The 16,415-nt window shown below is 44.9% G+C and overlaps 2 protein-coding genes and 1 long non-coding RNA gene across 4 annotated transcripts; 1 reads left to right on the top strand and 2 right to left on the bottom strand.

Annotated features, from left to right (window-relative positions):
* Positions 1 to 2,412: 2,412 nt before the first annotated feature.
* On the bottom strand, positions 2,413 to 10,004 carry ANAPC7 (anaphase promoting complex subunit 7). The gene is made up of 11 exons (XM_053993404.1): positions 9,774 to 10,004; positions 8,522 to 8,708; positions 7,921 to 8,040; positions 6,725 to 6,836; positions 6,348 to 6,501; positions 6,098 to 6,240; positions 5,745 to 5,862; positions 5,182 to 5,378; positions 4,300 to 4,524; positions 3,736 to 3,886; positions 2,413 to 2,869 (listed from the first exon to the last, which is right to left on the bottom strand). Exons 1-11 carry the CDS (start codon positions 9,872 to 9,874, stop codon positions 2,680 to 2,682), a joined length of 1,698 nt encoding a protein of 565 aa, XP_053849379.1. The 5' UTR covers positions 9,875 to 10,004; the 3' UTR covers positions 2,413 to 2,679.
* A 103-nt stretch (positions 10,005 to 10,107) lies between these two features.
* On the top strand, positions 10,108 to 11,087 carry LOC128816201 (uncharacterized). 2 transcript variants are annotated; one of them, XR_008439809.1, is made up of 3 exons: positions 10,108 to 10,340; positions 10,468 to 10,618; positions 10,723 to 11,087. It is a non-coding gene; the product is annotated as an uncharacterized LOC128816201 (long non-coding RNA). The 2 variants fall into 2 exon arrangements; XR_008439810.1 differs by having other exon boundaries at positions 10,109 to 10,293; positions 10,723 to 11,086.
* Positions 11,088 to 11,362: 275 nt separating this feature from the next.
* Positions 11,363 to 16,188, bottom strand: ARPC3 (actin related protein 2/3 complex subunit 3). Its single transcript, XM_053993615.1, has 7 exons — positions 15,965 to 16,188; positions 14,795 to 14,894; positions 13,749 to 13,825; positions 13,427 to 13,495; positions 13,040 to 13,166; positions 12,641 to 12,735; positions 11,363 to 11,882 (listed from the first exon to the last, which is right to left on the bottom strand). The coding sequence occupies exons 1-7, from the start codon at positions 16,169 to 16,171 to the stop codon at positions 11,820 to 11,822; spliced, it is 738 nt and encodes a 245-aa protein (XP_053849590.1). The 5' UTR covers positions 16,172 to 16,188; the 3' UTR covers positions 11,363 to 11,819.
* Between the last annotated feature and the right edge of the window lie 227 nt (positions 16,189 to 16,415).

Genomic DNA, 16,415 nt, shown 5'->3' with positions numbered 1-16,415 from the left:
CAAACTGTTTCATTTCTATCACTGATCTAACACAGCCTGAACTTCAGTTCTTGGCTTCGTGATCTTTTCTTCTTGGGTGCAGAGCATGTGATTGAGGCAGGGAATGAGGTCAGCTGCTTATTAAGGGCTAATTGTTATATTCCCTGAACTAAATGCCTGTAACTGCATTGGAGAGTACCAGACCTGTGCAGAACCAGAGATCACATTCTAAAATTAAAGCAGTAATGAAGACTCATTACTAGACAAGCAGAATCCCTCTAGAATTCTGAAGTGAGGGCCGAATGTATCTCTCTACACAATCTCAACATGTATGGCACCTCAAAGTTCCACAGTCACAGTGCAACTCTTAGCAAAGATCACACACAGCTACGTAAGCCCAACACAGCAGGCACTCACCAGGCTCCATCTGCACACCCTCACAACTTCTCATGCCCAGTAAGGAACCAAGCTCTCAGGAAACCAAAGCTGTGAGGATACAAATGACTTTTAACAGCCATCTCTAGGTGTTCTGAGCTGTGCCTGGACTTGTTTGCTCAAGCTGCACTCAAGGACTCATCTTGAAGTAGTTTTAGTTTCCTGCCTGTTCTAAAAGCAGATATTATCAGATTATCTACAAACACACTACAGAATAGTTTCAGCAGAACTGTGGCTCTCCAGTTTCCTCTTCTATGTAAATAGTTCAGAGAAATGTGCAAAGCCAGTGGTTACCACCTGAAAAGAGTGACCTATTCAAAGGAACCATTAGAATGAAATGGCTGAAAAATACAGCACATACCTCAAATACTCCTCATCAATTAAATGTATCCTGCCTTTAGTTTAGTAACACAAACAACTCAATTTTCATTCTCAGCAGAGGTTTGGAATACAACTAGAAAGCTAATGCAGCTACCCAGCTTTCAGCTGGTGAATGCTGAGTTTGAGGAGAAAGCAAAGTTTTTTTAATATAAAAATAGATGCTTTGAATATCTTGCCCATTTTTTCTGTTATGAGACACGTGATGAGCTGAAATCCATCCACTGCATCCCACAGCAATGGCAAAGATACGAAGAGGACAAGGCCTTTCATTAATTAAAGTCATTAATGAAATATTTTCTCTCCCTGAGATGTTACACATTTGATGAATCTGCTCACTGCAAGAGCAGGAGCAGTTTATGCCAACCCAACTGCCACGACAGCTTTGCCCTGCTGTTCTTCCCCTACCACCTTCAAAGAACCATAACTCAGTTTGGTATTTTGGAAACTCTAAAGCCCACAGAATTCCAGAGAGAACAGACACGCAGCTGTTTTCTCTTCTTAAATGGATGAACTATTGGACTCCTCTGTAAGCCATGACACACCAGAACATTTCCAAAACAGACAATAATCTCCCTCTTTTGTTGTGCATTTTTGATACAACATCACAGAGGGATATTTTACCCTCATCTGCCTTTCAGGGAGAAGCTTCTTTTCCATGTCATGTATTTGTAACAAACAGCCATTTTTCCTCCAACTCAAATACTCAAAACTATTTTTTTAGCTTTCTAAAAAGTCTGTGTGCTCCAGCATACCTGTGGTAACAAAATAAATACAAAAGGAATTAAACTCTTGATATAAAGATTATAAAATCACATTTTGGTAAGGACTAAGGGAATCAGAACTGTAAGAAAAATAAGTAATTCCTCTTCCCACACATCAAGCCCACAGAACTGAAACAGTTTCTAGATTACCCAAAGCAGTTCACCCTTGAAATGCTGAGGTTAGGAATTTGTACATGAAGCAATTTTGCTTCAAAAGGTGAGGGAAAAAGACATGAATTCAAAAATTACCTGACAAAGCCAGGAAGTATATAAACATGGGAAAAACAGGACAATATGTGTATTTGCATAATTTAACATTTCTTCAGCAGTGCAAGAGGGATTAATTCTTTTTATAGCATTTTAAATGTCAGTACACAAAATGTAAAGTGCTTTGAGTCACTGCTGCAAAACCTTCCAGAAACATACTGAAATAAAACTAAACTGCATTTTAAAATAAATGCTCATGTACAGAGTTTAAGTGATTGTAGTGTTTAGTAAGGGTTGAAGAAATGACTTTAATTCTCCACCACTGGCTCAATTCTGTACACAGAGAAATTAGTCAGCTACAAAAAGTGTCTGGGAAGTCCAAATTGCTTATTGTCCCAAATGTATCCTGGACAGCACAGGTAATGCCCTAGAAAAAGACAAATTAATTCAACAAACACAGCAAAAGAACAGTGCTGCTTTCAGCCACACTCAAGCAGCTCCCCCAGACTCAAATGGCTGCACACAAATGAGCATGGCCTTTCCCACAAAGGAGTACAAACCACTGTATTTACAACTGGCCCAAGCACACTCAGCCCTGGACAGAACTCAGACATTGTCTTCATCACAAACAACAGGCTCATTACACACCTCAGATTCTGATGGTTTTAGTTTTACCAGGAATTTTTCAAAATGAAAGTTGCAAATAACCTTGGATGCAGTTAGTCCCTTACACTTAATAAATAAGAAGCATCAAGAATCTCCACAGTATTGAGATGCACAGAACTATTAATTGCTTTCAGAGTCTATTAAAAAAAAACAAGTCCTTTGTTACTGAAAAAGAATCAGGGTTTCTATTCTTCTAAGAAGAGTGGCCCCAGTGGTGTGTTCAAGTGCCAAAACAAGCAGCAGGAGGCTTTTACTGCATCCCAAACCACTGTTCTTGATCTGCCCACTGAGCTGCTTCGCTGTCACTGCCTTCCAAGTCCCCCTCTTCTCCACTTCCCTCCATGTCATCCACATCTTCTTCCTGGGTGGCATCTGTTGGACTTTCCTCTTTTTCCATTTTCTGCAATCCTTCCAGTGACTTCTGATCGTTTGGATCCAAACTGAAGAAAGGAAGGAAAATAAAGCATTGTCTTGAAACTTTTTTCTCTTTGTGGCCTCAGTGTAAAGAGTAACAATAAAATCTCATCCTGTTGTCTGCACTTCCTGTTTAACATCATCAGGAAGCTTATTTTAGATGATGATGCAACTTCCCCTTGAGCTGCTGTAACACTGAGTCTTAAATCTCTTTATAAAACAGTTCTGATCCCAGAGAACACGTTTATCTAAACATCCCACTCTTCCAGAAAACTTAGTCACCTCTCCCAACAATACTAATTATAAAGCAACATGAAAGCAGTAAAAATTTAAATGACTCTGACTAAATATAATCTATGCAGGCAAGAACCAGCTGACCCATTTAAACTGTGCAAGTTTGCAGAGGACATAATGTGCTGGATTTAAGGCAAATTGAAGATGTTGCAATCAAAACATGGGAATATTTAACAAAGTAACACCCTAAAATAGCATTTAGATTATGTTAAGTTGAATCATACTATTTAAATTTATCAAACAGCTAATTTCTACATTCACCTTCTAGTGTAAAGGAATGGATCCTAAAGTCTGACTATAAAATAATTAATAACTATAAATAATTCCATGCCTTAATCCTTTTGTTAGTCAAGGAATCACAAGCCTAGTGACATATTTAGCATTAATACAGTTCCTACATTTTTCACTTCTCAGTTTGAAATCTTAAGACCAACCAACTCACGAGCAGGGTGTCATTTGTGTGGTTTTGTTATTTTAAGGGAGAATGATACAAAGCCACCTCTGATTCCCATCCTAATCCATCAAGAGCTCATCTTTTTACTCAGTGAAACTGATTACTGGTTCTTTTAAAGCTCCTGCAGTCCCAGGGGTGCTTTACCTCAGGGCTATGCTGTACTGGTCCATGGCTTCCTGGTACTCGTTGACAGCCACCAGGAAGTCCCCCAGGATGCGGTGCAGGACACAGTCACTCTGGTTGGCCAGGGCATTCCTCAGCAAGGCAATCCCATCTTCATACTTCTGCTCCCTGCCTGTTCACAGGCAAAACTACTGTTTAAATCAATAGCTGAGACAAATCTATAAAAAGTCACAGTGTTCACGGTCTTCCCAACACAAGGCTATTTGTCCCTCTAGACCTGTCAGTAGAGCAGTGCTCTGCTTCCAGCAGATTAACTCTAAACAATGACTTTTTCTTGCAATAGCTGTTACATTCACAATTACATCTACTCTGAAGTCAAAACACTTTGTTTGCAATTGCTTTAATTGTAATATCAGCTGCTGGATTCAATTAAATCCTGTGATTTTTCCCTCAGGATAGAACTGATAAACCCCTGGACTGTATCATCACTGTCACATCCTTCACATGGATGTAGTAGCTCCAGAACACCTTTCCATGTACAAGGGTATTTTTAAACAAACCAACCCAGAGGAAAAAGGAACTTACTGAGAAGTTCTGCTTTCTTTACCACAGCTTTAATGTAGTCAGGTCTTTGTGTGAGAGCTTTGTCCAGCAATGTTTTTGCCTTTTCCTGTGTGACTGGGTCCTCCAGGCAGACTGTGGCCAGCAGGGTGAGGGTCTGTGCATTTGCCCCCAGGGTTTTGTACACGTTGTTTGCCATCACCATGGCTTCACGGATGCTGTTGGATGCCAGGTAACACTCGATGAGACCTGGTGATGTCAGATTGGAAACACTTCAGGGTTTGAGTCAGCACCACAAGCACTCAGCTCTCTACTATTATTTGCTCTTAGTAGCACTCGGGTGTTGAACAGCTGACACTCCAATAAGCAAATATAAATTGTAACAGAGAAAGTGAATCCATGCTTGTCAACATACTCATTCTACAGATAATTGACTTGATGTTTATTAATGGTCAGGCACTGAAAAAAAACTCCAACCTAAGTACACCTAATCTAATGTTTTTGTCCAATTCCAATACTGAGAGAATTAGTACTTCACCTGGACTTTTCACTACTTGAAGCTGCTGTTGAGATCAACAAGATTTAAATATTTCAACAAGTACAATAAAACAAAGCTCCCAGCAGAACTAACCATCAGTTACCATCATCATCCAAAAGTGAGCTGCTCAAAACACCCAAGTCTTGTTTACCTCCAGATGAAACCAAACAAAAACCAAGAAAACCCCTTTTTGAACATCATTCTTACAAACCCAGGCGTTCTCTCGCATCCCTCACCTGACCACACCGTAGGTTTTGGGGTAGTAGTTATTTACAGGAGGAAAGAACTGCTGTCCATTCCCTTCCCTCACCACCAGCATGGCACCATCCCTCACGGAGAGCAGCTGTGAGCAGCTGCCCAGGGCTCACCCTCGTAGCAGTCGAGGCGGCAGGGCGCCAGCCGGATTGCCTCCCGGAAGTGGATGATGGCCTCCTGCACCCGGCCCATGTTGCGCAGAGCAGCTCCCTTCAGCAGCAGGGCCTGGACACTGTTGCTGTTCAGCTGGATAGCTTTGGCTCCCAAGTATAAGGCACGGGAGTATCTTTTGCTGTAGAAACTGTGACACCTACAGAAAAAGGAGAGGGATTGTAAACACACGCTGCCTGCGGTGCCTGTGCGCAGTCATGGGGGTTTTGAACTTCTTGTACTTGAAGTTAAGAAAAGAACTGCTTCAGAAATTTAAAAACACCCAGTACAGGAATTAAAACTGTTAGTATTTAATATATTGTTGGTATTGCACAGGTGTGTAACTCTAAATTTCACATACAGGAAAAAAACACAATAGATATTTACAGAGAGTTACCCAAGAACACAACAGACAGGACAGAAAAGCACCTTCTGAACAAAACAAGCTGAACCCACTGTGTCAGCTGTAACCCACCACATTCAGCACATGGAGAGCTGAGGCGAGAAAGAAAAGAAAACAACTCACCCAGACACCACCCAGGGCTCTGCATGTTGGTCAGAAATATTGAAGAGCCGGCAGCCCAAGTTCTCCACATCCTCCAGCCGACCCTCGCGAGCCAATAAATAACCATAAACATCCATTCCTAAAGACACACGTTGGGGGATCAATCCTCAAGAAATAGAAAGCTCATTCACAAGAAAAAAAAAAGCCACACAAACCACAAACACCTACTTTAAACTGTGCAACTACCTAGAAGGGCTCAAGACATGCAGCTTCTGAATGTCAATTCTGAACTGAAAGCTGGGTAAACAATATACAATATTCCACTGCATGTAGCTGTTACTCTTCAGGTCAACCTTCTCTCAGGATTTACTCACCTTTTATTAGGTAAGGATCCAGCATTTGTGCTTGTTCAAATTTTAGGATAGAGTTTTTATTGTCTCCAGCTCTGAAGTATAGGTCTGCTAAGCTCCCCAGCAAGTCCACATTATCCCTCAGCAATGACTTCTTCTCTAAAGAGCTTAAAGGGAAAAGAAAATGCCTGTTATTTATAAAAGACATTTTGAATACCATTATATATAAGAATTTATATATGATTTGATTGCACCACGCTCTTTCAACTCTTACCAAATGGTGTTTATTGCTCTGGTGTTGTCTCCAGTATGCACAAAGGCGTATGCCTTGATCCACACGGAGAGCCAATCCAAGTTGGGAATGCTCTGGATTATGTTGATGGTCATGGAGGCCACTTCTGCTCCCTTCACCGACAACGAGAGCAAGCCTGCTTAGAGGGGTTCATACATCAGTCTCAACCACCCAAAAACTGCTTTTGATACAAATTGTCTGAGGAGCAGAAACTCCCTCCCTTGACAAACAGCTGTCACAGGGCTTGCTACAATTTCTACAGTGTGGGCATGACATGCAAATGCAAGACAGTTACAGAAGTGTAATTAAAATTTTAACAGGGCTGAACACTGCAGTGCTGACAGAGTGCAGACACCCACCTAGGATGGCATCCAGGGCCAAGGGACACTGCCTCAGCACCTCTTTGTAGCTCGTCACCGAGGAGCGCTCCTGGCCTGCCTTCTTGTAGAGATTTGCCAGCATCATATTGATCTGCAGAAAACAGAAATGTGGGGACAGTCGAGTGTGAGGAAGGAGAAAGAATCACTAAGAAAGGTCACAACTCTGTCTTCAAGCCTGCCTGCCTCTGTTCTGAGCAGAACCTGCATTTCTGAGAACACTCCAAGGTACCATATAGTACAAAATGGAAACTGTGGCTTCTTTCTGAGTACAGAAATAAAATCTACATTCTTTTGCACGTGCACGGTGCACCTTGAAACCTGTGTTTTGCATCAAAGAAGACAAAAGATGGGCAAGCACATGATGCCAAGAAGGATCTGTACATCCATTAATCAGTCTCTTCCAGGAATCCCTCTGTGTCCATGCAAGTGTTTGAATTAGCTTGGCAAGTCAGAGAAAGTTTCCATTCAGCTTCTGAATGGAGCCATGATTGACCAAGGAACAGAAATTATCTGAGCTCCTCACAACACAAGTAGCTTGTTTCTGCTGCAGCACTTTCATTTGCTGGTCTGTATAGGCAAAAGGTTTGCTTTTCTCAATCTTTTCTTCTTTGTCTGTTCTGCAAGTTGGTCAGAACACTCAGAATTAACTGGAGTTTAAGCCATGTACACTTTTAGGACAATTTAACATGAAACACAGTTGACTGATCTGATGTGTTAATCTTTTAAGCCCCTCTGAGTAACAGAGCCAGCGAGCAAAGACTCCACAGATTTGGCACTGCAGACCACAAAGGGATCTAAATATTTAACATTATCTAAACTGTTGCTGAAAAGGATTAAAAGATTTTAAAAGGTGGAGCACTAGCAAACCTTCTACTTGCCAAAGTCTCCAGCCTTTCAAGGATTTGGCATTGCTCCAACTATACAAGAAGTTAATAAAGATGCACAAAACATTTAATTCCTTAATTTTTTTTCTTTAAATTCTTTCTATCAGAGGAAATACAAAATTGGTATTATTTTAAAGAAAAGGGTCCAAATCAGCTAATTTAAAATTAGGAAATGCTACCAAACAATATTTAACTAATGAAAAAGACATAATGCCATTAAACCTACATAATATGTTCTGCCCTAGAGATACACTGACCACGAGGTTGTGACAAAATCCTGACAGAATTCACCTTTGGAGTTCTCTGCCTGGAAGGAATCCCATCAAGAATAGCAATGGCATCTTTATCTTGCTTCAGCATTGTGTAACATTCAGCCATTTTGTATTTCACTTCAATTTCTGATGGTAAACACTGAAACAAAAAATAAAAGATTTAAATATGATGTTGGTTCAATCAGGTACGAAAATTTGAATAAGGTTTCCTCATAAATATTTATACTGTGTTGAAAAATATCTGGTGCATGTAAGTTAACACTGCAACTCACTGCTAGTTCATACTGTTCCTGTCTTCAAATTAAAAGTATGAAGTACACATACTGAAAAATTTCATGCTGGAGACCATTTTAAGTTTTGCATTAGAAAACACCACAGATATTATCCAACTAATTAGCCTTAAATGTCAGGTTTATTTGACATGATAAATGCACAATCTAAGGTGGTTAAGAGACATGTAAAGGTGATGCTCAGAGATGTGGTTAGTGATGCACTTGGCAGGGATTCAGTCTAAAGGATCTTTTCCAGCCTCAGTGACTCTGTCAAGATTTGAGTCAGCAACATTACATGGAAAGGGGAAGGTGATCACTTGATGAAGCACGTTATCAATTTTTAAATACCTGGCCTTGGGGTGTTGATGCAGCATTCCCAGTAGAAGGCCTGACTTTGGAGGTTTTACTTAAGGCTTTTTTCTGCTGTAAGGCCATGGTGTACTTGCTGACAGCATTCCTGTACTCCTTGTCATGGAAGAGGGAGTCTGCATGATAGACAAGGAGCTGGTACTTCTGAGAGGGAGAGAACAGCTCCCTAGAAGAAATGCAGACAGAGAGGCTGAGATCAGATGGCTGCAAAAGAATCCAAACCTTACAGATCCAAAGTATTTGTAGCTTTGATTTGTCTGGCTTCAACTTGCAACTGCTGCAGCTCCTTCACTGCACTGGAAGGACCACTGGGTAACAGCACTGACTCCTCACACAGGGCTTATCTCACCAATTTCTTTTATCTGTAAACAAACAAATCCAACAGCCACTCCTGACACCTCGTCAGCAACAGCAGCTCAATGTTTGGCTGCTTGGCCACTGCCCCCATCCTTTCTGTAACAAGCCACAGGCTGTAAACATCCATTACACTGCATCAACTTTCTCCTAGGATTCATTCACCTTTTACTAGGTAAGGATCCAGCATTTTGCTGGTTCAGATTTCAGAACTGAGTTTTGTTTGAACTCAAGTTTAAAAGAACAGTGTTTTGTTTAGACTCAGGTTTAAAAGGCAACCCAGCTCCTTGTACAGCTGTTCTGGTCCTAATCCCTGTTCCTACATTATAAAAACCCCCTCTATAAAACTCTTAATATGTGTGCAGACCAAATGACCCAACTGTGGCCTTCCAGGACCTGAAGGGAGTCAACAAAAAGCACGGAGAGAGACAATTTACAAGGGCCTGGAGTGCCAGGACAAGGGGGAATGGCTTCACACTGACAGAGGGCAGGCTTAGATTGGGCATTAGGAATAATTCCTCCCTGTGAGGGTGGTGAGGCCCTGGCAAAGGCTGCCCAGAGAAGCTGTGGTTGCCCCATCCCTGAAGTGTCCAAAGCCAGGCTGGACAGGGCTTGGAGCAACCTGGGATAGTGGATGGTGTCCCTGCCCATGGCAGGAGGGCTGAAACAAAACAACCTTCAAGGCTCTTTCCTTGCTGGTTCTATGATTCTCTGCCAGGACACCCGTGCTGTAGCGGGCACCCCAGAGGGACGCTGATGCTGAAACCCGAACAGAGGCGGGCTCCACCCCCGGCGGGGACGGGGACGGGGACAGGGAGAGCCCAGGAGCGGCCCCGCTCCCTCACGCCCCGCGCCCCCCTGCCGGCGGGGCACTCACGGGTTGTTGCCGCTCATGGTGAGGAGCAGCCCGCTGAGCAGCCGCACGTTGGAGTGCAGCCCGGCGGCCGCCATCTCGCGCACGTGCTCCACCACACTCATGCTGCTGCCGCCGGCGGGGCGGAGGGGACGGGACGGGGCGAGGGAGGAACCGGGAGAGAGCCCGAGCGAGGCACCGGCCACGGAGCTGCCGCCGCCGCCCGCCGCCACTCCAAAATGGCGCCGCCCAGGGGTCCTCGCGCGCCGCCGCCTGCAGGCGGCCGAGGCGCTGCCCGCGCGGCCCGACAGGCGCGCGGCGGGCAGCCCGCGCCAAGGGGCCCTCGCGGCGGCGGGAACGGGCGTGAGGGGAGAAGCGGGGCCGGGCAGGGCCGTGAGGGGAGAGCGGGGGCCGGGCAGGGCTGTGAGCGGATCCGCTCTCCTCTGGGTGCTCCGGGGCGAGACACACACTGTCCGTGCCTCCACAGCTCCCGAGTCCGCCCTTTGTCCTTCTGCGAATACGCTGATGGTTGCGGCAGCTAAATGTGAGTGAGGTCTCCCGAGTTAACGGCGCTCCTGCATATAAAAATTGGTAAAGGAGGAGAAAAACCTTTCAAAACCTACATTTCTTCTGGGAAATGCCTCACTGGGCCTTCCGTTAACTACAAGGATAGACTGAGAGATGAATAATAAACTTTATTTTCCCACCTTTATTACAGAAACATTTTAAAACATGGCTATCCTACTCCTAAAAATGGAATCGGTGAGAACTTTCAGTTTGGACGTGCCATCATTGCTGTTGGGAGAGGAACACAGCTCTCAGCAGACAAATACAGCAGGCAGCAAAACGTCACCAGCACTGGGCTTCAGGTAACACTAAAAAGTGTGTTAGTGCTCTGTGGTGACTGTGACACAAGTCCTGCCATCGAGGAACAAAACCTGAATAAACTAAAAGTGGATTTGTGTTCTTCCAGAAATCCTCAGGACAGCCACTTTTTACCAGTTTGTGAGTGTTTGAATGCACCATCAGGAAGGCAGCCACAGACCCAGCTGTGTGGGATCTGCCTGTGTTACCCTGTAAAGGCATTTTGGGAGCACAGCTCTGAGGAGACAGACTGCTAAATAAACAGCTAAATGGCTACAAACTGCAGGGCCTATATTAATCCCAGTTTTCAGTGAGAATGAGTCACTTCCTACTGATTAATGTTACACAGTAATCATGGAATCACAGGATGCTTTGGGTTGGAAGAGACCTTAAAAATAATCTCATTCCACCCATGGGCAGGGACACCTTCCACTATCCCAGGTTGCCCCAAGCCCCATCCAACCTGTCCTTAAAGACTTCCAGGGATGGGGCAGCCACAGCTTCTCTGGGCAACCTGTGCCAGGGCCTCAGCACCCTCACAGGGAAGATTTTTTTTCCAGAATCCAAAATAAACCTGCCCTCTGTCAGCTCAGAGCCACTCCCCCTTGTCCTGGCACTCCAGGCTCTTGTTGGCTCCCTTCAAAACCTCCAAGGCCACAATTAGGTCACCCCAAAGCCTTTCACCAAACAAGAAAAAACCTCTTTGATTTCTTTGAAGGCTGTCCATAAGACACACAGTAGTTCCCACATTAATTACAAGCAAATTTTATTGAAAACAAGGTAAAAATCACTGCACTGGACAACACAGCGTGAGAGGTCTGTTTTCCCTGGACATACGACACCCAGACTCCAGCCAGCAGAGCAATGACACAGCTCCCCTGCCCCACAGCCAAGCCCACTTCTCTTAAATACAAGCCCTGTTTTAAATGCTGTAGCCACGACTACAAAGAGCTTGCATCTGAAACAGCACGTTAGAAATCACTTATTAAGCACCAGCTTAATAATATTTGCTTACACAACTTATCTTTTTTGTTCTCCCTCTATCACTCATTGACAGGTTTGGTTTTTTTCTTTTTTTTCTTTTTTTTTTTTTTTTTTTACTTCATAAGCACTTAATTCTTTCTTGGTACAAAATGTATCCAAAACAAAAGGCAAAAGACTCAAACATCTTGCTGTGGAAATGCTTAAAGTTGTTGCCACTTTGCTTCACTGCCCAGGGCCTGAGAGACTCTTGTTCATGAACTGCCTCTTCACAAAGCAGATCCACCACTGCAGAAGGAAGTACAGAGTCAGAAAATCAGAAGTGGTTTCCACTGACTTTAAAGTATTCAGTCTCTGACACACAACAAATATTTTACACATAGTTTTTTTACACACTGGTTTCTACTTGAATTGAGGTGAACAAGACAACAGGAATGGACACAATGAGTTCATATTACAGGACTTTGAATTAGAACGAGAAATTCTACTTTGTCTTATTTTACTTTTATTGTATTTTATTCCAATACAATCATAAATGAGGGATGCATCAGGAAGCTCTGCCTTTGAAAGTAAATTAGCCTAAGTGATTTTGACATTAAATGCAGTCACATTAGCACATGAAACATGTGAACACTCAGGAGGTGACTCATTCATTGATTAGTGATTTTTTCAATCTGGACATGAGGCAAAACAGTCGACTTCAAAGCAGCTCTCAAATCAGAGCTGCCTGGGAAGAGAAACAGCACCTCTCCTGCTTGTGAACTCCATTTGCAACCCCAGCCACGAGCAGATGTGCAGTGCTTTGAAGAGCTGAACCAGACACCTTCTTATTACTGCCCTGCTTTTGAAAGTAACCCAAAGTGGCATTCACTGTCATATCACATTAGATTAAATTTATTGACAACTTGCAGCTGCCATGTCACTGCAAAATCAGACAGGCTTGGCTGAAGTTACCCTCACCCCCTCATCTTGCTTCTCTCCACGCGTGGCTGAACAAACACCCCCGACCTCTCACTAACTCTGTGCTGATGCCACTGAACTCGTACCTTGCTTGGCTTGTCGCTCTGAGGATCAAACACTTTGTCACAAAGGCGAAGGCCGGTTTCTTGCCTCAGCTGCTGCAGGTAGGCCCTCATCACCTCTGAAAGCAGCACAGCAAAACCAGGGTAAACTGGGCAGCACCAACCCAAACTGGATTTAACAGGGACACATCAGACATCGCTGCTTAAAGCAGAGGGAGTTTCACATCTGCAGGCACTCCCAGCTGGCTGAGTTGATTAGCTCAATTTATCTATAGAACCTGGGGAATCCTCAAGGTCAGAAAATCCAGCTTGTGCTGCCTTCAGAAGACACAGCAGATTTAGAAGATTTAGGTTTAAAGTAATTTTTCTAACAAAAGTGCAGTTAATAAAGTGTGACCCTCAGAGGCCCTGGGTCAGCCTTACCTTCCTCCTGCTTGTTGGCAGGTTTGGCATAAATGGCGTTCAGTGGAAAGCCAGGCTCCCCTGGGATTGGGAAGTTAGTGATTCCTAGTGTGTACATTTCCTTCTCTCCCTGGCCCTTGGAGTTACACTGGAAGAACCAGGCAAACATTGGGTTAGCAGTTATGAACAAAAGCTGACAGAACATTAGACCCAAATACTTTACGAATCTGGAACATGAAAACTCATCAAGAAGAGCAACACAGCCTTGAGGTATTTGAGGCTCTGACAACTGGGATTGGGGTGAACAGGATTATTCTCCCCTGGAAGGAGACTATCAGGAATTCCTTTCCTTAGAACAATCCTCAGAACAGACTGTTTCCCACCTGCACAGGAATTCAGTTTTCTTACCTTTTGCAGCTTTTTCAGGCACTCAGAAATGTAGAGGGTCACATAGATCAGTGTTCTGTCAGCCTCATTCTGCAAAACAAGAGCAGGAACCTTAGATGGGAGGACTTTGTGGAACTGATAAAGTCTGAAACAGGAATTAATTCAAGCCATTTTGGGCTATAGTTTCCCCATGAAAGAGAGATTTGCAATTCATGACATTTACCCAACTTTAAGTTGAAGGGCAGTTTTTGTGATCTTAGAATTACTTCCCTGAAAATAAATTTATATTCACAGCACCAACCCTCCAAAGAAGTAGAATATGCTCAGTATCTCAAAAAATTACCTTAATTTCATAATTTTTGAAGAAAACATTAGCTTTGAAATAGTAGATGGCTTCATCTATAATATCTGTGTCCTTAGCTGTAAAGAAGAGATACAGAGTTAAGCAGTGCACTGTTACACTACATTTGTCATAACTTTTACTCACTGAAATACATAAATAAGGATTACTGCAAAAGCAAAACCCTGGTATTTACAAAAAGCAGAAGTCATCACCACGTAACAGAAAACTTCTGAAACACTGTCAGTTCAGACTGTAATATTTAAACTTCCTACTCCCTTCTCCTTCCCCTCTGGTATCACTTCACAAACAGCAGCAATTCAGCAGTTCCTCACTTTTCTATCACTTTTGAGTAACTCATCAGAGTTTTAACATCATAAAAGGATAGAAAAAGTTTTTTGAGAAAGCACAACCACTCAGATTCCATTATCCTCTTAAAATAAAGGAGGCGGGCAGAACACAGTGAGAATCTGACCTCTGCTACAATCCAAGACTGCTTAAATCCAGAAACATTTCCTTTCCATTTCCCTTTTCAAACTGAACCCCACATTTCTGGGGAATCCCACAGCTGGGAAGTTCAGGTGTTGAAGGGAAATCTGTACCTGGCTGCCCGTGGGCCCTTTCGGGGTGCCTGGAACTTCACTGCAGTTTTTGAAGCCCCACACCCGTAAGTGCTGCTGTCCCTCAGAGCAGCCCAGAGCGCGAGTTCTCTGTGGCTAAACCCCACTTCCTCTGACACAGAGGCTTCACACCACCACAGCCTCCTCAAAACCCTGCCCAGGAGCACAGGGGGAAGCACCAGAACAGCAACCAGAGGCTTGGATTACTGAAACCACTAACTCAGCACAACACGGAGCACAGGTATCTGTGCATAATTATTTTCTATGATTTGCACAACTGAAGTAGTTGAAAACTTCCCTCCTCTCTAAACTGCAAAGCCTTCCATTTCCCACCAGTGACTCTTCTCATCACTCTTGCTGGGGCTGGCTTAGAGCATCCCCTGAGGTGATGAGCTACATCCAATAATTCAGAGATTATTATAAACTTACTCTCTCGAGGTGCTGGGCCCTTGAACTGGCTTCTGATGGGTAACAGTGCCATGTTCCCAATTAGCTTGGTGTCTGAGTCCATTAAAGTGGAGTGGTAAGCCTAGAGACAGGGAGAGCTGGTTATTGATCCTACTGAAAATAGACACTTCCATATCCAATCACGTGTCTTCATCAAACAGGAGTCACAGCCTAGTTCATTGTGATGCTTCCAGCATTTTTCCTTGCACAAACAATTGATATTTTCTATTTAGGTCCAGATCTTAGTGCCATTCTGGTGAAGACCAGGAAAGCACCAGGAGATGGGATAAAATCTGTGTTGTTGGTCTGCAGGCACATTTCATCCCCAGGCTGCCTCATCCTGTTACCCAATCCTGGCAGCACCAAGGGGTAACAGCCCTGCTCACCTGCCTGAGTTTTGGGGCATTGCACTGAAAGTTAGTTGGTCATTAAAAAATAGGTAATTTATTTCCATGTCTGGCTATTAATAGTGGATCATTATAAATAAAGCCAGGCTTAATGTAGTTAAAAAAAAAAAAAAAAAAACAAAAAACCAAAAAAACTCCAACAAAACTGATTTAAGTGAAAAACAAGCCAGCTTTCTGCATACAACAAATTCTTCCTGGAAAACCGATTTTAAACAACTAATGAGTTTAGTTTTAGGCACTTTCCAAGGTGCTGTGCAGGCCACTGGGAATCCCTCATCTCACAACCCACCTTTTGCGGGGGGCAGAGAAGGATGTGACTGGGAGAGGCTGGATGCAAAAAGCAGTTTATTTCACGGAGTGGTGGTGTGAACAAAGCCAGAGCAAAGCCCTGCTGTGACCGCCCTCTCCCCCGCTGCTGCCGGGGCTCGCACCCTCCCGGCTGCGGGTGGATCCGTGGCAGGGGGAGGAGAAGAGGAAGAGGAAGAGGAAGAGGAAGAGGAAGAGGAAGGCGCCGGCCTTGCAGCAGCCTCCCACGAAGAGCCATGCCCCGCTCTCAGCAGCGCTCCCCGCAGCTGCAGCCCCTCTTTCCCCCCGCAGTACCCGCGGCCGGACCCCGCAGCAAGCAGAGCCCCTTCCCCGGCCCGGGATCGCCCCCGCCGCCCCCGGCCCGGCCCCGCCGCCCCGCGCCCTCCTGCCCGCGCTGCCGCCGCCGGGGCCGCGCGGCGCCGGGCGCGGAGCCGCTCACCGGCATCTCGAAGGGCAGGAGGCGGCTCGGCGGGGCCGGGCGGGAGGGAAGCGGGGCGAACCGGGCAGGACAGCGGGCACAGAGCTTCCTCCTCCGCCTACGCTGCAGGAAATGAGGCAGCGGCAGAGGCGGTGCGAGGAGGGGAAGCGGGAGCCGTGCACCGCCCCGGAGGCAGCGCACCGGGAAAGGGATCCCGGGAGGAGGCATCGCCGTGCCCGGGCACTGCCCGTACTGGGAACGGCCACGGAGAGGCACTGCTGGTACCGGGAGGGGTCCCGGGAGGCAGCGCTTTTGTCGGGCACCGCCCGCTCGGGGAATGGGTTCCGGGATGCTTCGCTCGCAGCTGGCTTGCGCGGGGCACTTCATGTAAGGAAGCACAAGAGGGGTCCAAAGGCGCTGTGTTCAGAGGGATACAATATTTTAAGGTGCACACTCCAATTGCTATCAAACC

The sequence above is a fragment of the Vidua macroura genome, chromosome 18 (assembly GCF_024509145.1).
Source record: "Vidua macroura isolate BioBank_ID:100142 chromosome 18, ASM2450914v1, whole genome shotgun sequence".
Classification (NCBI taxonomy): Eukaryota; Metazoa; Chordata; class Aves; order Passeriformes; family Viduidae; genus Vidua; species Vidua macroura.
The sequence above is the reverse complement of the archived record's forward strand: the minus strand, read 5'-3'. Positions and strand labels throughout refer to the sequence as shown.

Excerpts from the sequence above, each read along its gene's own strand:
- ANAPC7 (XM_053993404.1), bottom strand. The coding sequence starts at position 9,874 with ATGAGTGTGGTGGAGCACGTGCGCGAGATGGCGGCCGCCGGGCTGCAC. Across the intron at positions 6,502-6,724 it reads GGCCCTGGATGCCATCCTAG|GCTTGCTCTCGTTGTCGGTG; the intron begins GTGGGTGTCTGC and ends CCCTCTAAGCAG. Across the intron at positions 2,870-3,735 it reads CAGTACAGCATAGCCCTGAG|TTTGGATCCAAACGATCAGA; the intron begins GTAAAGCACCCC and ends TCCTTTCTTCAG.
- ARPC3 (XM_053993615.1), bottom strand. The coding sequence starts at position 16,171 with ATGCCTCCTCCCGGGATCCCTTTCCCGGTGCGCTGCCTCCGGGGCGGT. Across the intron at positions 13,167-13,426 it reads GCCTGAAAAAGCTGCAAAAG|TGTAACTCCAAGGGCCAGGG; the intron begins GTAAGAAAACTG and ends TGGTTCTTCCAG. Across the intron at positions 11,883-12,640 it reads AGAGCGACAAGCCAAGCAAG|TGGTGGATCTGCTTTGTGAA; the intron begins GTACGAGTTCAG and ends TTCCTTCTGCAG.